Below are 20,388 nucleotides of genomic sequence, written 5' to 3'. Positions count from 1 at the left end.
AAGGAGGAGGAGAGGACTTTATTTCTTTACAAAGTGAAGCAGAAGGGTGGTTTATGCAGTGTGGACACCAGAGAAGATTTAGGGGTATCTGTAGTTTATTTTTCCACAGATTGAAATTTCATTTAAAGCAATGCCTTCAGTCTGGAATTAACTAGGAAGAGCTTCTTGCCTTATTCCAGAAAGCTATCGGTGATCAAAATCCTTTTATCCCCTGACCTGCAATGGGAGCTGTGTTTATTCCTGGCTGAAGACGTGAGCACTACTGGCATTAATTCCATCAGGCTGTTCTGTAAATTCTTCATTGTCTCCTGCATTGATGTCAATTATTTGCATTGTAATATGCAACTGAAAACCTGCAAATTAGATTTAGGGGAAGCTGGACACTGAAGCACTTTGCTCAGGTGGTAATTTCATTTATTCTTAAGATATTGCTTAGACCTAAATGTGAACATATCCTCTCTTCCTCCATAATACACACTCCCAGGCACATAACATCTCATGTAATTTGATTTTAAAAGTGTAATTTTAAATTACACTTGAGCAGCTGGTAAACAAAAATCATTGGATCAACTCTGGGAAATAAAGTGCCAGATTCACTGGGAACACCCAATGACACCACTATGTTATAGCACGATATTAAACAGAGTAGAGGCTTCCCAGCTGGCTGCAGGAATCTGTGCATTAAAATTTAAAACACAATTGTTGTTTGTGAAGGTGACAGAGATAACACCGACCCGGATTTTTCGTATCAAGCATGTCCCTACTTAATTGGTTTCAGTCAGGATTTTCAGCTAGTGTGGTGTGCATTAACCATACACTGTGATTTCTGGTGAAGCAGCTTTTTTTTTTGGAAACAAGATGTGTGTTCTGGTGCTCTAAATTAGTGGGGTTACAGTAATTCCTTGTGATACCAGGGTGGAAATTTGATAATGAGTCACACCGTAGTTGACATCTGGACTCTGCTGCCCAGTTGGCAGGACTGGAGCTGTAGAAGCCTTCTGCGATATGAAAGTTTTAAGGAAATATCTAACTTGTCATGGGCTCTGAACTCATCATATAGCTCCTTATTTGCCCTGCATATACAAACTGATTTTTTATTTTCCCTAAGAAAATGAGAGGGGAAAGGATTCAATTTAAGGATCAAGTTGTGCCTTTCTCATTCAATATAGAATTTTGCATATGAGTAATTTTTTTTTCCATTTTTTCATCCAGATTTGCATGTTCTAAATGGGCCCTGTGGCTTATCATGGCAGTTATTGGTACAGAGGGAATTTATGGGCACTGAGAAGTGCCTGTAAGAAGTGTCATGCGCACACATTAGTGCATTATCTGCAGGGCTTTGGGAAACTGCTGGGGTTTTGCTAGTATGTGGGAAAAAAACCACACCAGAAAATTGAGAAACTAGGTCATCTGGATTCATTTGCTGTGTCTTTGCAGCTGGGGTTTTGTTGCTGCTCAGACTGACATATCTGAGCTCATACACATTGTGCTGCAGCAGGATTCTGTAGCCTCTTCCACGCCTGCTGTTCCTGCTCTCAGCTTGTTCAAACTCCTGGCTGGCTGGAGGGCCCAGGCCAAGGGCAGGGGTGTGTGGAGCTGTCTGTGAGCTCTTACAGTGAGGGTCCCTGCAAGGTGCTACAGGGAAAGGCACTGGCACACAAGCAGATGTACACAAGATCCAGCAGAGTGGATCAGAGCCAGCTGTGGGTCCAGGTGTGCACCTCTCTGGACTGGTCTGCTTTATTTTTCTTCAGCTATTTGTTCCTCCTTTCCTTTTTTTTTCTAGACAGCACAAGAGCCTCTCCAGTCTAGGCTGCTTTTCTTCCTCTATCCCAAAACCCTCCTGAAAAATTTGCCAGACCATTTTTGGGGCAAGTGCTAATTTGGTGGCTGTGTTTAAATTCAGTATAATCTCATTCTATTGGTGAATAATGATCAGAAAGGCTAAACTGTGAAGCTGAGATTGTAAGGAGTAAGTACATTGCTTGTTTGCACAGTGTACTGGACACAACCATTCTCTCATCACATGAATATATTTTCTACTGTTAATTTTCCTATACAAAAATTATATTCTCTGCTGTGTCAAGGAAGTTTGGTTTCATTCCAAGTGCCCAGTGGCTTTTTCTCTCCTATAATCTAGATTATTCAGGGAATGAGACTGCTATAGACTGTGCCCCTTTGTCTGTTCTTTCTCCTTCTCTGAGAACTTGTGATAAGAGGGGTGCCGAACCACTAAGGTTTTAAGTTCCCCTGAGCTGAATGCATGGCAAGAGCTCCCAGAGAAGGAGATTCTGTTAGCACCCTGCTCTATGGTGAGAGGATAATTCACAGATTCAGCCCTTATTAAGCTCTTGAGATCCCCATAGGACAGGGTTGATGAGTCCCAGCTGAAGAAGTTTTGGTCAGAGCACATGCCTTAGTCAGCACCAAGGTCATACAAGACATGATTTCTCCTTGCAGAACCACTTATTGTCTGGTTCAAGTGATCAGTGTGAGTATTTTTCAACTTGCAGTCTTCTGTAGAAGATACAGACTGTGTCAGTGCAACAGATGATACACCAAGCTCAACACATATTTTATCATCTTCTATTTTAGGTGGAAAAACTGGCAAAGTACTTGGACCCGAATGATTTGGGAAGAATCAATTTTAAGGATTTCTGTCACGGAGTTTTTGCTATCAAAGGTATGTGCATATTTCTGAAAAATAATCCAGTTCAGTTCCACTAATGGTTCTGTGGTTGCAGAAAATGTAATGATCAAAGACATCCTCTCTTTTAACTGTGGTTATTTGTAGTGACAGTAGAGCAGCTCTGGGAGCAGAGCCAGGATATTTTTCCATTTTGTGCATCTTGTGTATTAATGGTGAGCAATGCTAGAGTTCCTGCACCCATAGGTGCTTGGGCATTGGTTTACTGCCTTTTTTTTGTCAGAATAAATGTGTTGTGGTTTAAAAACAAATACAGCAGAATGAAGAGTAGCTTTGTGGTTAACAGGCAGGGCCCAGGTTTGATACTTCCAGATTCTGATCTTGTTCTGCCACTGATTTACCTCAGGGAGTTAGGGAGCCCTTGGGCTTTCGGTTCTCTAGTAGGAAATTTAAGACTATTATATTCCTCTTGAGGTATCTGCAAGGTATAATTAATTTATGTTGTTAGGGAACGCAGGGTCATGTATTGGAAGGAAATAATTTAATTACAGGTTGGCAGTGCAAACCCGGAAGATTAAGATCAGATGGATCCAACCACCTCCTTTCCAAGGAAACAGTCCTTGGCAGAAGACACAGACATGGTTATGCTTTTGAGCTTAGCCTAAAGGCAACAAAAAAACAGTGGGGAGGAACTTCAGCTGATTTGCTGCTGATTGCTTTTCTAACTTCCCATAGTGAAATAATCAATCTTTTCTGGACATGTGGTGTGTCCTTTCTAAAGTGTTGGAGTGATGTCATAGCCCAGAGGCTTCACTTCAGGGACAGGGTGAATGTCACAGTGATCATGGTGTGGTTCCAGGAGAAGCTTCTGGAGAGTCTGCTATGATGAGATTATTATGAAGCTATAACGATGCAAAAACATAAAACCACAGTACTTTTAATTAAAGTTTATGGCAGCCAAAGACAGAGTATAATTAGGTAAAATTACAGTGAGAAGCAGCTCTCATCAATGTTCTTGGAGACACCGTCCAAGGTGACGCTGATACGTTTGAAGAGAAGGCAAGAGAAAGCCCAGGAGGAAAGTTATTACATTTGTGCACAGACCCTAAAGTCACTGCTTGGGGTTTTCCTTCAGCAGAAAATGCTGTAGCAAACTGAGCTCTAGTTTAAGTAAGACACAAGCTCTGTAAATCATCTGGTGTCTTCTGTAATTCACAGTCTAAAGATTGCACAAATGCACAAAATATGACCAGGAAGGGATAGAAATGACTCAGAACATCTCTTTTGTGGTAATTGTGCCCTTGTCCGTGTACCCTCAGTGATGGAGTGGGCAGCTGCATCTCCTTTACTGTGGGGACAGCATGAGAACATTGAGTTATCAGAATCATGAGGCCTTGGGGGTTTTCATCCTTGCTCACCTTGTGGGAACTAATTCTTTTGTTCATATCCTAGGGTTTAATCCTGCAAAGATGTGACCAGATCAAACTGGTGTACCTTGCACTCCAAGTTTATGAATAGCTTAAAGCCCAGGTGTGGAGCATGTAGGGTCCAAATCGTTTGTGTGGTGGTTGTTAGGATGTATCTGTGAATACAGCTGCAGAGAAATCACCCGGTTCTGCAGCATCACCTAGAGCTCCTTAGCACATTATTAGCATTTCAACACTTACACCGACTCAGTGCTAAGTGTTTATCATCGAAGCAGCAGCAGCTGTATTTATTTCTGATAAGACACGGTGCTGCATGTTTTCACAGCATCTCTTTGGAAAAACTGCTTCTATTGTTCACTTCACAGCATGGAAATTTTATTTATCTTTGGCTATCTGCCATATTTCCCTTAAAAATTAAATTGGTTATGTTAAAGTTCAGAAAGAGCATGTCTGTCTTTCAGAATGGAAAGCCTCCACCATGTTGTTTTAGTGCAGCCACATCCCAAGGGAAGTAGCAGGCTTATTATCAAACAAAAGCAATTTGTCTTGGCAGCAACAGATTATAAATATGATTCTTTGACATCTCAGCCTATTACAATTGCTTGGGGCAGTCAGATTAATAGAGCAAAATGAGATGCCACTATAAATCCACTGGGGTTTTCAGTAACAGAGTATGAAGTTATGCTATTCTTAGCAGTGGAAGCCAAATGTTTAAATTCAAGCTTTACAATCCTAATGCCTTACTATATTTCTTATTTATGAGATTTTAAATTAATTTGTCTTGAAGGTGCTTGCCTTTATAGTATGGTGACAAAATTGTTTGCTGCACAGAGGTGATACAGTGTCAAGGTTTTTTTTGGTGGTTCAGTGCCTTGAATTTATTTAAATCATGAAGTTCGAGACATCTAAGAGCAACAGATTCAAATCAGAGTTGACCTCTGATGATGTTGGTTTGAGCATATCCAGAGTTGGATTTCTGTGAAAAGCTAAATACTGGAACTTGAAAAAATCCCAAACATCTAAGTGTTTAATGCTCTGTAAATGGTTGATAGAGAAACTCCTACCCCTGGATCTAAAATCTGCAGCTTGGCCTCTCTTCTCCATAAACCAGGGCATTGTTTACTCTTGTATGGTACACATGAGAAGTGTTGTGTTCCTCTACAAATGGACATGAAGCCTTGTTTCCTCCTGGAGCTGCATAAACCTCATGACATATGGGTCATGTACCTCTGCAGCAGCTGCTGCGACTGTCAGGTGGAAAACAGTCAGTTACCTTCAGCTGCAGAGTAGCAGGAGCTGTGGGTAAAGATGAGCAGTCTCACTGACAGTAAGACCTTGGGAAGTGGTGGAGAAGGTTTGTTCAAGTGGGGGTAAATAATGCTAGAGGGCAGAAGGTGTTGAAGGAGCCCCTTCCCATTGTGTCTCTGGGGTAGAATACTGGACAGAATACTGGTATGGTGCTTGCTATTTATGGAAAGCTTTGCTTCTTTTGCTGGTCTTTTGTGGATTAAAGGACTTTACTTTTGCATCTGTGCTGAGTCCCTGCTGTCCAGGCTGCTTTCCCCATGCAATTAGGCTTTGCCAGAGCCAGGGATAGGCTTGCCATCAAATTTAAAGCTTTGCAGCAATTTCATTGGAATGCCAGAGTATGAAGGATTTACTTGGGCTCAAGCTGCCCTCTCTATCTGCTGCCTGCAGGGTTTTAATAACAATCTGCCTGTAGAGCAATTGCCATGAAATAACACCTGTAGCCTCTTACCTAAGTGCTTTGTGGCACTGCTCAGAGACACTGAGAGCAGCCAGAATATCACTCAAAGGCTGAATTCCCATTAATTTCAGCAGGGTCAGCATGGGAACCATTACTGTTTGCTCACAAGAGCCAATGACTGTTTTTGCTGTTCTGAATTTATAAAGTACTGATCCAGTAAATATTTTCTGCCACTTGTAATACTTAAAGGCTTGAGTGGAGCTGTTAATTCCCTGTGCTCTGCAGGCTGGTGTGTTCCACAGTCAGATATGTTTGCAGAACCAGGCTCTAATTGAGTCTGACCTGTTCCTTGTATTCTAAGATTTCTATTGTCTTTCCAATAGCCTCTTTACTTTGATATTCTGCTGAAAATTACCCAAACCCTGACAAATAAATGGGGAGCTCCCCCTACTGCCCTCGGTGTTACAGTTCACAGTGATAAGAGGGTACTGTATGAACACAGATTAATACAGAATGAAAACACAAAGGCAGATGTATTCTGACTTTATAGCTTATTTCAGCCATGAAAACATGACTTCTGTGTAGTGTTTGGAGGGTCATGGCTTTTATAACAGGAGAGACTGAGCCACGTCAGCAGAGTATTTCTGCATTTATGAATCTGTGTACTTTAGCAGAATCATTTTTTTCAGATGAAATAATACAGCCTGTTGTTCTCCAGGAGCAAGGGATTCTTTCCCTCATCTTGTAGAAGTTTAAGGACGTTTTAGTTATGCTTGGTTATGGAATTTGAAAATGGAGAGTTGTAGGAGCTCCTTCATATTCATTAACAGTGTGGAAGAAGCACAGCTGTGAATTTATACACTTCCCCACCTGCAGCAATAGCAACCTTTGAATCTTCAAAATAGTAACACAGACCATTATGTGCCTTCAAAAATCCATCTCTCTGCTTCCCTAGATCCTGATGCATCTAATTACTGTAGCTGGTTGGAAAGCTTCTAGAAGTAGGCTATATATAAGCACCTAAAAGTTAAAAAGTAGATTTGTTTCCCTATGAGTTCCTAGCACTTTTTAATGAAACTTCCAAGAATACAAATGTACCTAAAGTTTCAAAGAAATGTTGCAAAAGGGGTGTTGGCTGTTCTGCTAGCTCAGACTGTGACAGGTTATTTGGACTGTGAAATAATGAAATTTGATGGTGTTTTTTCAAAACAACATTTTCTAAAGCAGAGTATTTCTGGCCTTCTGTTTCACTGGAGGTTTTTTTTTCTTAATAGCTTTTATGTTTGCTTGGAGTATCTGAATAAAACTATATTTCTCACAAAACCAGTGCCAAGTTTTGGCCATCTCCTTCAACTAATTATAAAATCTAATTTGCAGTCCCATAGCTGAGAAAAGAGTTTTACCAGCTGTGCCCTGAAGATCCAGCATGGACTAAGAGATAGGCATGTTGCAGTCATGTAAAAGGGAGTTTATTTGCCTATAATATCTAGGACCAGGACAGCTGCACCAGCATGGGAATTTCAGTAAAGCACATCAGAAAACCCCAAAGTCTACATGAACCCTTTTAGGTTCATAGCTACAGATCTCAGGCTTCAATGAGGCTGTAACTGGAGATGATCTGATGGATCTATCCATTCTGGTAAGAATAACTTAACTGACAGGGGTGGTGCTTGGTATGGCTCCAGGGACAAGGACTATCACTGAATGTGCAGACTTGAGCTCTCCTGGAATTAATTACCTATAGCTGCTCAATGAACTGAAATTTGCTACTTCTGAAAGTACTTGAGAGTTTTCTAAGACTTAACTAAATTTCACTAAATACACCCTGAAACCATAAATGAGTCTAATATACCACTAAAATCCAAGGGCAGATAAGGTAAAAAGCTCTTGCTGTTAGGAGAAATGCCAAAAACCAACTAGATTCAATTAGGTAACCAGATTTGATTTCCTATAGCATTAAAATTGCTTAATTGCCTGTGAAGATTGTCTGATGTGTTATGGGTTAAATCTCCTTCTTGGAGCATTTGCAGGAAACAGCTTTGCTAAAATTGAGTTCATTTGTGGCCAGAATGTCTGTTTGCAAATTGAATGTTTGTTAGGGTGGAAAACCCATTTTTAAATAAAACTGATTGTAAATTTGTAAAATTATCTCATAAGGGATATCATGGCTAGCACCTGAGTGAATTGAAAAGGTTCATGTCTTCCCCTTCAGTGACTTGTAAATGACTTTCATCCTTTTTGCTTAGGACTGAAGATGACCCTGTTCTGGCCAAATGAATTGAGTTTGCTTTTTCATTTGTAGTATTAGGATAAATATTTTTAACTCAGATAATTTTGACAGACCAGACTAGAGTGACTCAGTGCTTTGTTAAACTAGAACTCATACACATCCATGTTTCAAAGAGTCTCTTGAGTGGACAGAGAAGCTGCTTCTGTGCTGGCTCATCAGGTGTCTTTAGCCAGGAAAGAAAATTCAGCAGCTTCTGGCCACTCTCATTTTGTGATCTGATTGTTTAGTCCTTTCTCCAGACACAAGCTTGCTGCCAGTCTGCGTCACAGTGATTTACATCGAGCACAGCCTTTCACAGTGTTTCTCCATGAAGGGCACCCTTCAGTGGAGCTGCAGCAATGGGTGCACAAGGACCTGGAGCTAGTCCTGGCTTACTCTCTCTGCTTCCTCACTGTTATTGCAGTGCAGCTAGGTCTTCTTGCCAAGTGCTGCCCAGAAATGTAGATGAAATTTTCCCAACTGCAGCAAAAGAGAGAGAACATCGAGCACATTAATATCTTATGATACAGGTAGACATCCAAATGAAGTATCTCTAATCAGCCATGTAAGTGGCTTTCAGTTCTACCTTTTCCAGGAAAATGAATTTATAGCAATAATAGAACATCTCTAGTGCAAGAGGTCCTTAAAGTAGCCAGGAATTATTCCTTTGCTTCATTGCAATGGATTATTTTTGGACAGATTCTAGCCTTAGGTGCACAGTGCTGCACAGCTTGAAATATCCACCACGGCAGTTCTGCAGACCTCAGCACACAGGGTTCTGCTCAGGAGTGGCTCTGCTAGCAAAGAACGAATTTTTGTCCAGTACCTTCCTATTTCCATATTGAGATTTGCCAGAGTAAACCTTGATTTGTTGTTGTTTTCTACCTGGACTGTGACACACTAATTTAGCTCACAGCGCTTCCCAGGCTGCAAGCCAGGGTGTGTTCTAATAAGAACATGTCCTGGGTAATAAGAGCACACATGGCACAGCATTTGAGACACTCCAGTGTTCTCTCTTTATGTTACACCATTGTGTAGCCCTCCTGGAGTATCTGAAAAATTCAAATTACATTTAGATGAGGGGAGCAAAAGGTGAGATTGTATTGGCACTGGGGTGGTCCAAGGAAAAGACCAGCATCAGTCCTCCAGAGTGAAGAGATTCTCATTTGTGTCCTCACAGGAAAGAGAAGAACAGAGAACTTAGTCTTAAAACTGAGTTCTTAACAGGAATAAAAAAAGTGGCACAATCTTTAGATTCTTGAAGCCAGTGGCTATTTTTTCATTCATTTGCTGGATGTTGGAACAGGTTCAGATGTCTGCAAGGTAGCGGTGATGTGGTTTAGTAATCTCAGAGGAAAACTGTCTCTCAGTATTTCCTTCTCTCCTTCCCTTTTTAATGGAGTATAATGATATGCAGATCTTCCCAGGAGGATGAAGAGAGCCAGGCTCTCATGCCAGCTTGCCTGCAGAGCAGTGCACAGGGGATACTGCCTGCTGCACACCCAGACATCTCCCCACTAAAAACTCACCTTTGCAGAACGAGACTGGCTCAGATGAACTTATGCCCTGAATCTGCCAGCACCGATGGAAATTTGGCCTGTGACTACAATAAAAGTAAGATTTGGCTTTGTTTGCCATTTTCAGCTATGCAGTTTGGTAATCAAATTGGATCAAACAGCTGCTGATGTTCTGGAAATGAGTTTGGTGCTTGGCCAGGTTCTGGATCAGGCTGTAAAAGCCTGGGTCAGGTGGCTCTGGTGAAGAAGCAGTGAGGGCTGCACTGAGTCAGTTGAATGCAAAGGAGGCAATGCTTTTCTCCCCAGTGTTTTTACTGAATAAATGACAGGCCAAGAGCTATCGTGACGTGCTTCTCCCTAATGGACAAGGGAAATGAAAGAATGTGATCGGTAGTAATCTTAGATAAGAAATTAACAGCAAAGAGGGGACACACAAGACTCTACTTTTCAGACCGTGGAGGTCTGAGAGCTGTTTGTGACTCTAGCTCTAACAGACCAGTCTGGCTGGCCTTTTGAAAGGAGGCAAGGTAGAAACATTTCTAAGAGCCTTGTTTTGGGCAGTTAAATCCTTTTTTGAAGACCCACAACTTCTGTGACTTTTCCCCACTAAAAAAAAAAAAAAAAAAAAAATTGGGAAAACACTGAAGCACTGTTGTTAGCACAAGTGCATTAGGAAAGTAAAGCTTGAAATTATGGTGTAAACTATTGTTGTTGAGAAATTTTAGAACACTGAAAACATGCCCTGTTCATTACACTACTCTGCATCCATTACTGTGTAGCACTTGGTATTTATTTTCCTTTCTTGCTGGAGGTAACTAATTTTAAGGAGTAGTTGCTCCATCTCACGAAGAGACCTTTTAGCAAAGCAGTTCATACCTGTGATGAGTCTCACAGTGGGTGCTGGCACAAGGCAGTTTGATGAGCAGTAAGCTTTAGTTGTTAATGTCAAAAGGTAGAAACAATAAATTGAATTTTCCTCTGTGAGAGGACTAGCAAATAACCTTAGGGCAAGCACAGAGCACTTTAAGCTAAAACCAAGGGGAAGAAAAGGATTATGGCTCGGTGGGAAATGTGACAGTTACAGGTAGAGCAAGTTATGTAGAAAGATGCTCTCTCCAGGCAAACAAGTTTAACATCTTTCCTCTGTCAGCCAGTAGATTATATTTTTGATTGTTAATCCCAGATAAACTCCTCTTTGGGAAGTGACCCTAACATACATTCTTGCCCACTAACTTCTCCAGCAAAGTGGGTATTTAACAGCTTCATTTATCCTCATTTATCTGCTCAGTACCACCTGAGACTCTCACTTTGCTGCAGAAGCTGAAAAAAGGAAAAAAGTCTTGCTGCCTTTGTCCATGTGCCATTTCTGAAGTCTAATGATGTCTCCACTCAGCAGGTGCTACCTCGACATGTGCCTGTGTGTGGTAGACAGGGACAGCACAGTGGTCCCCCTATTAGGCTTCTCCATCGGGTCATTTTTTCTGGTTTCTAAAGTAACTCCTTTCCTTTGCAAGGGACTCCTCTCCATAACCATAACATCCCTACAGATGTTATTCCTTCATGTAAAACCAGGTGAGAAGCTCAGCTAATGGTATAAACCTGTTCAGATCACCCTGTTTCTTCTGGCTCACCTGCTTTGGGAGCAGTATCCATGTGTAATGTCACAGCCAAATATATTGCATTAATGCTGGGATGGAAGGGACTGCTGGGCAATTGCAGCTTCCAGTAGGATAGTGCACAACACATGCTGAGAAGGTTTCACACAGTCTGGGCCCAAGGCTGTGAGCTGGGTGCTCTAAAATAACCTGGCCTGACATTACTGCCTTCTGCAGCTCACCCTGCCAAGTGGAGTCACTGGTAATTAATAGGGAACGAGGCATCTGGTGATTTCAGTGTTTCTATATTTGTCTCAGGTTTTCAGATGAGAGAAAGGACCAAGGGAAACACAAACATTGATTTTTCCAGCTCTTGATGTGGTTGTTAACAAAAGCAAACACACAAGCTTCAAATCTCTGGTTGCAGTGCATAGATATTTGCTTGTGAAACACTCTGTGAGAGAGCTTTTTTTGAAGGGGGGGTTTGTGACACTTAGGCATTGCCCCTTTGTCATTTTGACCAGAGAAAATAAGAAGCAGCTTCTTCTGACACTGATGTGCAGTAGTTGGTAGCTCATGCCAAGCCTGCAAATCCAGTGTTTGACTCCAGAGCCTGGGTTTGGTTATGGGTTTGTACCCCACAGGGTAGTTTACCAAGCCAAGCAATGTTCAGCTTTCAGTTTCATTGCAGGCTAGTGTATCCATGCTGAGATAATTGCACTTTTCAAGTTCCACATGTTGAATGTGGGCTGGGCAGAACTCTGAAGGCAGAGTTGTGTAACACCTATTTAAATAAATTCCAAAGCTGCCTTTCAAGGTTTTGTGCATACAGATTGGCTAGAAACCAGTGTTTCTTCCTGCATTGTCCATGTAATGAAAGATAAGCTCTTGGCCTTACCATTTCCTCTCTTTCTCTTTACCAGGCTGTGAAGAGTTACTAAAAGATGTCCTGTCTCCTGAAAACTCTGAGCCCCAGCACTACCAGCCACAATATGTTGATTACTATTACCAGGTAAGAGAAGCACTAATTCTGGCTCATGTTAGTGGGCTGAGGAAGCCTCTGGGGTGATGTGTAGTTGGATCATTGTAAATGTTTTATCACCTCCACCCATGAAAAGATTAAAGGTGCAGTTAACATCGTGCATTCAGAGGAGGATTGTGTGTCAGTGGTGTTACAGACTGCAAATGATAACGAAATCAACAGGAAAAGCATTTTACCTTCACAGGTAGTGAAGTGTGAGGACAATTCTCATGTATTGAGGAAGGATGTGTTAAGTGTGCTGGTGAGCTGCAGTTACACACAATGGTTTCACTGTCCATACAAAAAATAGAGACATTTCCTGCACCTCAGTGCCCATCACCACTCTGCTTGTTTCTAAACCCCTGTTTTTTGTAACTGATGACACAGATAACCACCATGCTGTTGCTTGGTTACCTTAATAGATGCCATAAACCAAACTCCTTGGATTGCAGTAGCTGATAGAGGCTATAAAATGCAAACAGGCTCTGCACACAGTCGATGTTCCCCTGTTGCTATGCAGACGTGTCAGGCCGGTTGTGGCACTCGTAGAATGCAGGTGACAGTTGGGTCTGTATTCCTTAGAGATTTCACATCTGCTGTCATGCAAAGATGTGCTGCACAGAGCTCTTGAAGACAACCTGCAAAACCCTGCAAACTGCAACTCTTCTGCCATCCGTCCTTCAGGAGAGCCTGAGGGTTGGAATTGCAGTTGCTAATCCTGGTAACAGCTGCTGAGTTTCCTATTTGAGTGCTGGATTTGTGCCTCTGGGAGAGGGAGGGGGCAGAAGGTGACCCTCCCTGATCAGAAAGAGCTGATCTGATGCTGCTGTGCTGGAAGTCTTGCTGGTCACTCCTGATGGCCACCAGTCCCCTGCATGGTCCCTGCAGGAGGTGGCACCACTGCAGTGGAGTCCTGCAGCAGTGTTTGCCCACTTTCATGGAGCCAGTGCAGGATTTGTGCAGCCTGGGAGCAGAACCAGGTCCTTCCACACCTGCCCAGGCCACGTGAGCTGTCGTGGTGGGGAGGGGACAGGGAATGGTGTGCACTGTTGTACATCCCATGCTTATCCCACAGCTGTTCTGCACCACTGCCCTCCAGAGGGGCTGGTTCCATCTCCAGATCCTCCAGGTGCAGTTTGGAAACTGTTCGCTAGATGTCAGCTAAAGACTGGGAAAAGGCGTGAACAGCCTCTGCTCCCACCTTAAGGATGCTGTGCTATGGCAGGAAGTTGGAATTTTCTAGCTGATGAAGCAGAGGAGAACTGAGGGTCAGGTGATTCTGTGGATTTGAGGCTATCATCATTCATTTGATAGCCTCGTTTGTTCCCCATTCCCAAAGAAGAACATATGGAAAACATATAAGCTGTCCTTGCATCTCCCAGACATTAATGAGTGTGAATTCCTGGTGCTGTAATCAAGTTTATGGGCAGCTCCTATTGGCACAAATGGAAGTTGCGTGTCTAATCTGATTTTTACCCCAGTACGTCCTTTGCATGTCTCTCTAATTCTCAGGTGCACTCAAATTCCCAGGCAGCAGAAGGACACAACTGTTATGATGGTATAAATAGAAACTTTAAAACAGAATGCATCTTTTTTATTCCACCCAAGGGGCTGTGCTTACACAAAAGCAGGTACTGAGCTGGTTCATTGTTATGCTGTCTCTGCATTCTTCCTTCCACGAAAGGAAGGACTTGAAGGGAAGTTTCCTCTGTCCTCTGCTCTGCTTTCACTTTTCCTTCCCCTTCCAAGGGCCCTCTCCCTGTATTGTAGCTTTCTGAAGCCCAAAGGCATCAAACTGAAGAGGTAAAGGTAATTCCAAGATGTGGGATGAAGTGGCAGAAGCCACTGTGAAGTGCTCAACTAGTCCAGCTGTTTGCATATGTTGAGTCAAATGGAGAAGAAGAAACTGCCAAGCCTCCAGCCTTTAATTAAAACCGAGTGCAATTAATTTAAAGGGATATATAAAACCTCCTGATACCAGGAGCTTGGGGTATTTAATTTGACATTTTTTAAATGGTCTGATTTTACTTTTTGTTTTTCTTCAGTGTAAACAAAGAGCAAAAGCTGACAAGCTTTTAATGTCTGAAAAGTTTGTTAAAAAAATCCTATTGTGTATGTAATTCAAAATGTAAAGGCCATTCCATGGAAGGTTCTTAATGACCTGTATTGAGAGGCTGTGTGAGTGATATCACAGGCAAATGGAGAGCTCTGCCTTTGAGCTCAAGGCTGTTGTGATATGCAGAACATAAAGAACGAAACTTTTAGGGGTTACTACAGGATGTCCCACTGACTTCCATCAGCAGTGATTCAGGCTGCAGAGTGTGTCTTCTCTTTGGACCAGAGACAGCTGGTCCAAAGAAACTTAGGAGGATGGAATTGCAGTTAGGAGATAGCAGTTCTAGAGCCCTTCAGCTTTGGGACCTACAAATAAACCTTTTTTCTCCGTCTGTGAGTTGACTCTGTTGATTTAAGTTAAAGTCTGAATTGTGCTCTATTTGAGGCACTGCTTCAGTCAAGTGCTGTTCATTAGTATAATTTCTGTCTCTCACAGCCTTTAGAGAGGTAATAGAAATACTCAGAATCTGCCAAAGCCAATTTGTCAATCCCAAATTCCTTTCCCAATGTTTGCTGCTATGGCCTCAACTCTTGTTTTGGCTTTGGTTTGAAGGGAGACAAAAGTCTCTCTAGTCCAGTTTGCTTTGTGGCGGGCATCTAGTAGCACTTCAGAGCCCTTGGATAGCCTTTTGGAGATGGTAACCAACACAAAGTCCACAGCTGAAGTTTGTGTGTGAAAAGCCAGGCCCGGACTGAGCCAGCTCAAACAAAGCAGAGTGCCTGTGTCTCGTATTTCCAAATGGCTGGCTCTGGGCCTTCCCGGGCACCCAGCCAGCTGGGAGCACTAGCCACAGGACTTGCAGGGAATTAGGCTGGCTGCATCTGCAGCTCTCTGGCCAAGATTTGCATTGCAGGCCCTGAGAAGTAGTGGTGTGGGTCTAGGTGCTCTTCTGTCTGAGCACCTAAGTTTAGGGAAATGGGAATCAGAATGGGAGCTCCTTTGTCATCTCTTCACCTGGTGTATTTTGGCTGTTCAAATTTGAAGGGAGCCTGAATCTAGATCACCCCAATAAGTGGCAGAAGAGGGGGTTGAGTGACAGATCTTAGAGCCTCTCACTATCAGCTAGCAGGACACTTCTGAGTGTTCCTTGTGAAGGGACAGACTATTTTTACATGTCAGTTGTTACCTTTTCATCTGGAATCAACGGCCAAAAGCCATAGTGCAAACCCAGTGGAAGAGCATGTTGTAAGGAACAATAATAGCAGGGTCCTTGTTTCAATCAAAGCTGTTCGTTTCTTATTAATTGCTGCTGTATTTGGTTACCACGTACCATTTTTTCTGTTCCCATCTGTAAATAAGAGTGAATCTGTCTCTTACCAAAGTACAGAATGATCGCTGCATATCAAAGAATGAGCTGTCTTTTCAGTCCTCTGTGTGTTCCCCTGCCTGCCAAGTGATTAATTACACTGTATGAACAGCAGAAAAATTGTTGAAACATGACAAATAAATTGTGTTTGCCTCTGGGATGGAGCTGGGACTGCTGGCTGATCTGCTGCTTTGAAAATATTTTCAGTATCAATTAGGAGTCCCTCACCAGCTTCTGAAAAAACTTTTTTCCCCCACTAGCTGCTTGAGGATATCTCCAGACACCTGTGGCAGAGCAGAGGGGACCTTCTGCACTGTGAAAACACTGTGATACAAATGGGTTTTTCACTAGGCTGTGGAAGAAGGTAGCAGGAGAGCCTGTAACCAGAATATTTTTAATTTTAATCTCATACATTCTGTGTTTATAAGCAATGACTCCACCTTGACCATTGAGTTGCCAGTGTTCTTGGAGAGAATAACTGACCTCATTTGTTAGAAGGTTTTTCTTGATAGTGTTTTTCTAACATCAAACACAGGTGTTGCCTATCTTAATGTGAAATACATGTTTCCTTCCACTTTCTGTGGCAGCAATAGTGGAGACAGTCCTATATTAACAAAAAAAGCACATAAGTGGTTAAGGTGGAAATACCTTTTCAACCAGTGGCCAAGAGAAGAAGCCAGTCAGTATGGTAAGGACAAGCAGTATTAAATGCATCAAACTGAAGCGTTTTCCCCATTTCTTATCATCCTCCAGTTCTCTCCACCACCCACACGCTCTCAGTCACTGTTGGCTCTCATTGTCTTTTCAGCCCTGTAGATGCTCAGTGTGAAGATTTCCCTCCCTGTGCTTGGGACCTGGGGTGTTTCTGCCCCCCTGGGATCACACAGTGCATGTTTGCAAGTTGCTCCCCTTGCCAAGCTGCTGGGGGGCTCCTGTGTCCTGCTTCGACCATGGGACCTGTTACATCCAGAAGTCTGTTTTAGATCTAGTGCTCCTAAATCTGCCAGGTTCTCCTTCCCCTCAGCTTCTGCTGCATCCCCTGAGAAATATGTGTGTTCAGCATCTCTAGAGATGGCCTTTTGGGAGGCCCAGCCTCAGGATTGATCCCAGCCCCTCCTGAAATTGGTAGAAACACTTCTTAGGCCCTGATCAACCTCTGGGGTTGTTCCCAAGGTTGTTGTCTGAATCCTTGCTGGAGGGGTACGGTGGGAGAAAAGCTTTATAAAGTACAGCCATGCAGTTACAGAGAGAAAAAAAGTACCTGTTCCTAGGCAGGATTTTACACAGGCAGTGTGCACTGTCTGCACCACTGAGAAATTTATTGTAACCTCTACAGGCAGCACTCTCAGCAGTTCATTTTTCCTATTTTTTTTTTTTTTTTGAGCATCAAAAAGCAACATTAACTACAACTGCTGAGAAACCCCCAGTGAGCAATTACCAAGAGCAATGAAGAGCATGGTGTGCCCCCATTTGGAATTCATTTACATGGAAATTGCCTGCTTTCACCTGGTGATATTCTGAATTTTATTTTTTAGGTTTGTGCATACATGTAAAAATAACTGTCCTTGGTCAAAATACCTGCATAAAAATAACCTCCTCTCTGGCTGCTCAAGCTGATTCTGAAATGTTGCCCTGAAGAACTGCTGTACTGAGAATGAGCAGTTCTGCACTTGGGGCAAGGCAGGCACCTTTCAACAAAATAAATGCCAACTCCTCCAAACACAGCCATAAAAGAGATTGAAGATTATTTTCTTTTTTAAAACCAGCTTGCATTTTTGATTTGGTGGAACATCACACACTGACATTTTTAAAGGGGAAATTACTTTGTCCCTGACTCATTTTTGCTCAGTTGTGGTATAAAACACACATAAAATAACTCAAAAGAAAGGATACACTCTGGCCTGGTCAAAAATAATTCTTCTTATTCTCAAAATGTGTTTTGGATTTTCTTTAGAGAGAAATATGAGTTTTTGACTTTCTCCTGGGCTGGGTCAACAAAATACTCTGAGATCTTAGAGCCTGTAGGCTGGAGAAATCTTTTCCTGTGCAGGTCTTGGCACAATACCCCAAATGCAACCCCAGACTCTGAAGCCAGCAGGGCTGGGGGGTGACCTGGCAGAGAAGCCACAGCCCTCAGAATGGAGTATCTCAGTGCAGAGTGTTGATTCAGGTAGGGCCCTGTGAGAATCCAGCATCTGGGCTGAATTTGTGACAGAGTTTTTGTACAAATTCTGCCAGTTAGCTGGTTTAAATTTTAAGCACCTGCTCTTGCAGGTGAACCATTGGTCTCCTGTAATAGAAGCATAAACCAGTAAGGGGCCAAAGATTGTTTGCTTCCCCACAGGGTTGTGTCTGAGTTAAAATGTACTGTTTCTTAGGGCTAAATTTGGCTGGGTGGTTTGAGACAGGGGGAAGTGTGACTGCCTGGTTCAGACGTCACAGCTGTGACTCGGCAGCACAGATGAAGCTCCAACTGGAGCATGCTTCCAGGCATCCATAGCAAAGTAATTTTGTGCACTTATTGTTACCTATATATCTTTTTATTTTTTTGAACATTCCTTTTCTGTGGCCCAGGTAGAGTTTTGTATAGCATTCAGAGCTTTACCATTTGGAAGCCTGTCACCCCTCTCTTTGCCAGAACCATTTAATAGACATTTTCTGTCTCAACCTGAATTTTCTTTCTGAGTCATTATCTTCAACCTTTTAATCTGCTGATTTTCTGACAGAGCACAGTTTTGGGGGTGTTTTTTTATGAAATTGTCAGTTGCCATGGCAAAATATTCCTCCCATCCTTGGATAAACCAATTTAGGCTGTGGCATCGTCTTTAGGTAGAAGCTGTGTAATGACTGAAAGCTAAAAGTTGGTCTCTTTTATTGAGGAAGTCACATCCCTATTGATTTAATCCTTCAGGTAAGTATGGCTTTGTGGTTTAGTGCCTTTTGCCGTTTGTTTGATGTACTGAAAATCTGTCCACTTTCATTTGTGGTGTGTCCTGAGTACAGCATTCTTAGCAACAAAAGCAAAGATATATTATGACAGCACTCGCCTTGCTCTGTGTTTCCATGAAAGAAATGCAACTGCTTGGTCAGAGGGTGGTGAACAAGTCCTGACTGATACACAGCCTTTGGGGAATACCAAAATATCTGTAATAGTAGGTCTGTAAAAAAATTAAAAAATATCTGTAAAAATAGGTGTATGAGGGCAGGGCACACAGCATTCACAGGCTTTCTTGACACTTGCATGACAAGGAAACCTTTGTCTACCAGTTTATAAATTGACACTGGTTCATTCTTTCTTGTTTTTTTTCTTAATTTTTTATTCTACTTTGTATCATTTCTCTTTGCTGCTTGGGGAAATTTCTGCTTCATTTATGGAGGATTATAGGACAATGCACAATTGTCTTTCTTCTTGGAATATTTACAGTGATAAGGCTATGAAATTGAAGTATAGGTGTTTTTTTTAGTAAATAACATTGGTTTAAATTTGTTGTTTTGTTTTTTTGTTTGTGGGTTTGGTTGTTGGTTTTTTTTCAGAAGGAGAAATTTCTATGTAAACATGTAAAAGGTGGCTGAGAAAACCAAGATTCCAGGTTACTATGAAACTGTAAAGAGAAAGTCAACCACAGAGGGATGTTCTAGCTGATAAAACCAGCAAAATCCCTCATTGCACAAGCAAACAAAAAGGATCTGACTGCTTCTTTTCTGCCTTTTAACTTCTCTGATGAACCTGAGAGCCGTGTTGTTTTTTGAAGGTAGCTTCTGTCATTTTTCAAAACAATAGCTGCACATACTGCTAGAAATTTTCCCACTAAAATAAAAACATTCTTCTGGAGGTGAAATCTTACAGGAGTCATTTCTGTCACACAGCTGTTGCTCTGTTCTAATATTTCAGGGTTCAAATACATTATTTCAGTAGCCTCAAGAATTGCCAAATTCTTGCCAAATTGATAAATAAATTGCCAAAGTGACCCAGACAGTTCATGAAATTGCCGAATTCTTTTCCCAGTTACGAAAGCTCCAGGACACCTTTCCCACGTCCTTTGTCTCTCACGTCAATCCCAGCTCTTGCCACATCCAAAGTCCCCACAAAATCTCGTGGCCTTTGTCCTGCTCTCTCAGGTGTCCCCACAGGTTCTCCTGGCACAGCTGTGACCTGGTCCTGCTGTGGGACTCTGCCACAGCAAAGTGCCACAGTCAGAAGTGCCACAGGGGGACCATGACAATGTCCTGCATCAGAGGCAACAGACCTGTTTAAAATTAAACCAGTACTCAGCTGGGCTGATAGAGCTAAAATGAGATCTTGATTATCCTGTCTGTTTTTAGAAACTGGAGAAGAATCAAAAGGTGTTTTTTAATTTTTTTTTTTTTTTTAACATGCTGCAGTGTAGAATGTCTTTGTCTGGGTGGAGGCAGCATTGTCACACATCTGGGCTCACAGAAGCAATTTGTAACTGAACAGGAAGAAAAAGTAGGCCAGCCTACAAGAGAGTATCTAGGAATTACTCCTGAGGGATTTGTGCTACACTGCCTCCAGCAGCTGAAATAACAGCATGAAATTGCGATTAAAAATTAAGAAGAGATATGGGCTATTTGACCTTCTTTCAGTCAGGGACACAGAGGCCCTGTCTAGGATGGGATACAGAGAAATGCAGCTTCTGTTGAGCGATTACATGCCAGCAAGAGGCTGCTGAGGTTCATCCTAAGCTCCATGGAACAGGGAGATCATTTCTTTCCTTGCAGAACCTAAACCAGTTTCAGTGCTGGTTAAAGTGGAGTGAAACT

At 42.3% G+C, this 20,388-nt stretch overlaps 1 protein-coding gene and 1 long non-coding RNA gene across 4 annotated transcripts in view; one reads left to right on the top strand and one right to left on the bottom strand.

The window, feature by feature from the left end:
* RAB11FIP4 (RAB11 family interacting protein 4) overlaps window positions 1-20,388 on the top strand; it is a 118,526-nt gene that overhangs the window by 33,673 nt on the left and 64,465 nt on the right. For 2 of the 3 annotated variants that reach the window (XM_053960755.1, XM_053960756.1), the window contains exons 2-3: window positions 2,596-2,683; window positions 12,087-12,175. In XM_053960755.1, coding sequence (XP_053816730.1) covers window positions 2,596-2,683; window positions 12,087-12,175 — 177 coding nt within the window. Of the gene's footprint in view, window positions 1-2,595; window positions 2,684-12,086; window positions 12,176-12,789; window positions 12,906-20,388 lie in introns of those variants that run through there. The other variant, XM_053960759.1, reaches the window with a different exon arrangement.
* Window positions 8,131-12,704, bottom strand: LOC128797857 (uncharacterized). Its single transcript, XR_008434253.1, has 2 exons — window positions 12,599-12,704; window positions 8,131-8,531 (listed from the first exon to the last, which is right to left on the bottom strand). It is a non-coding gene; the product is annotated as an uncharacterized LOC128797857 (long non-coding RNA).

This window comes from Vidua chalybeata, chromosome 19 (assembly GCF_026979565.1).
Source record: "Vidua chalybeata isolate OUT-0048 chromosome 19, bVidCha1 merged haplotype, whole genome shotgun sequence".
Lineage (NCBI taxonomy): Eukaryota > Metazoa > Chordata > Aves > Passeriformes > Viduidae > Vidua > Vidua chalybeata.
The sequence above is the reverse complement of the archived record's forward strand: the minus strand, read 5'-3'. Positions and strand labels throughout refer to the sequence as shown.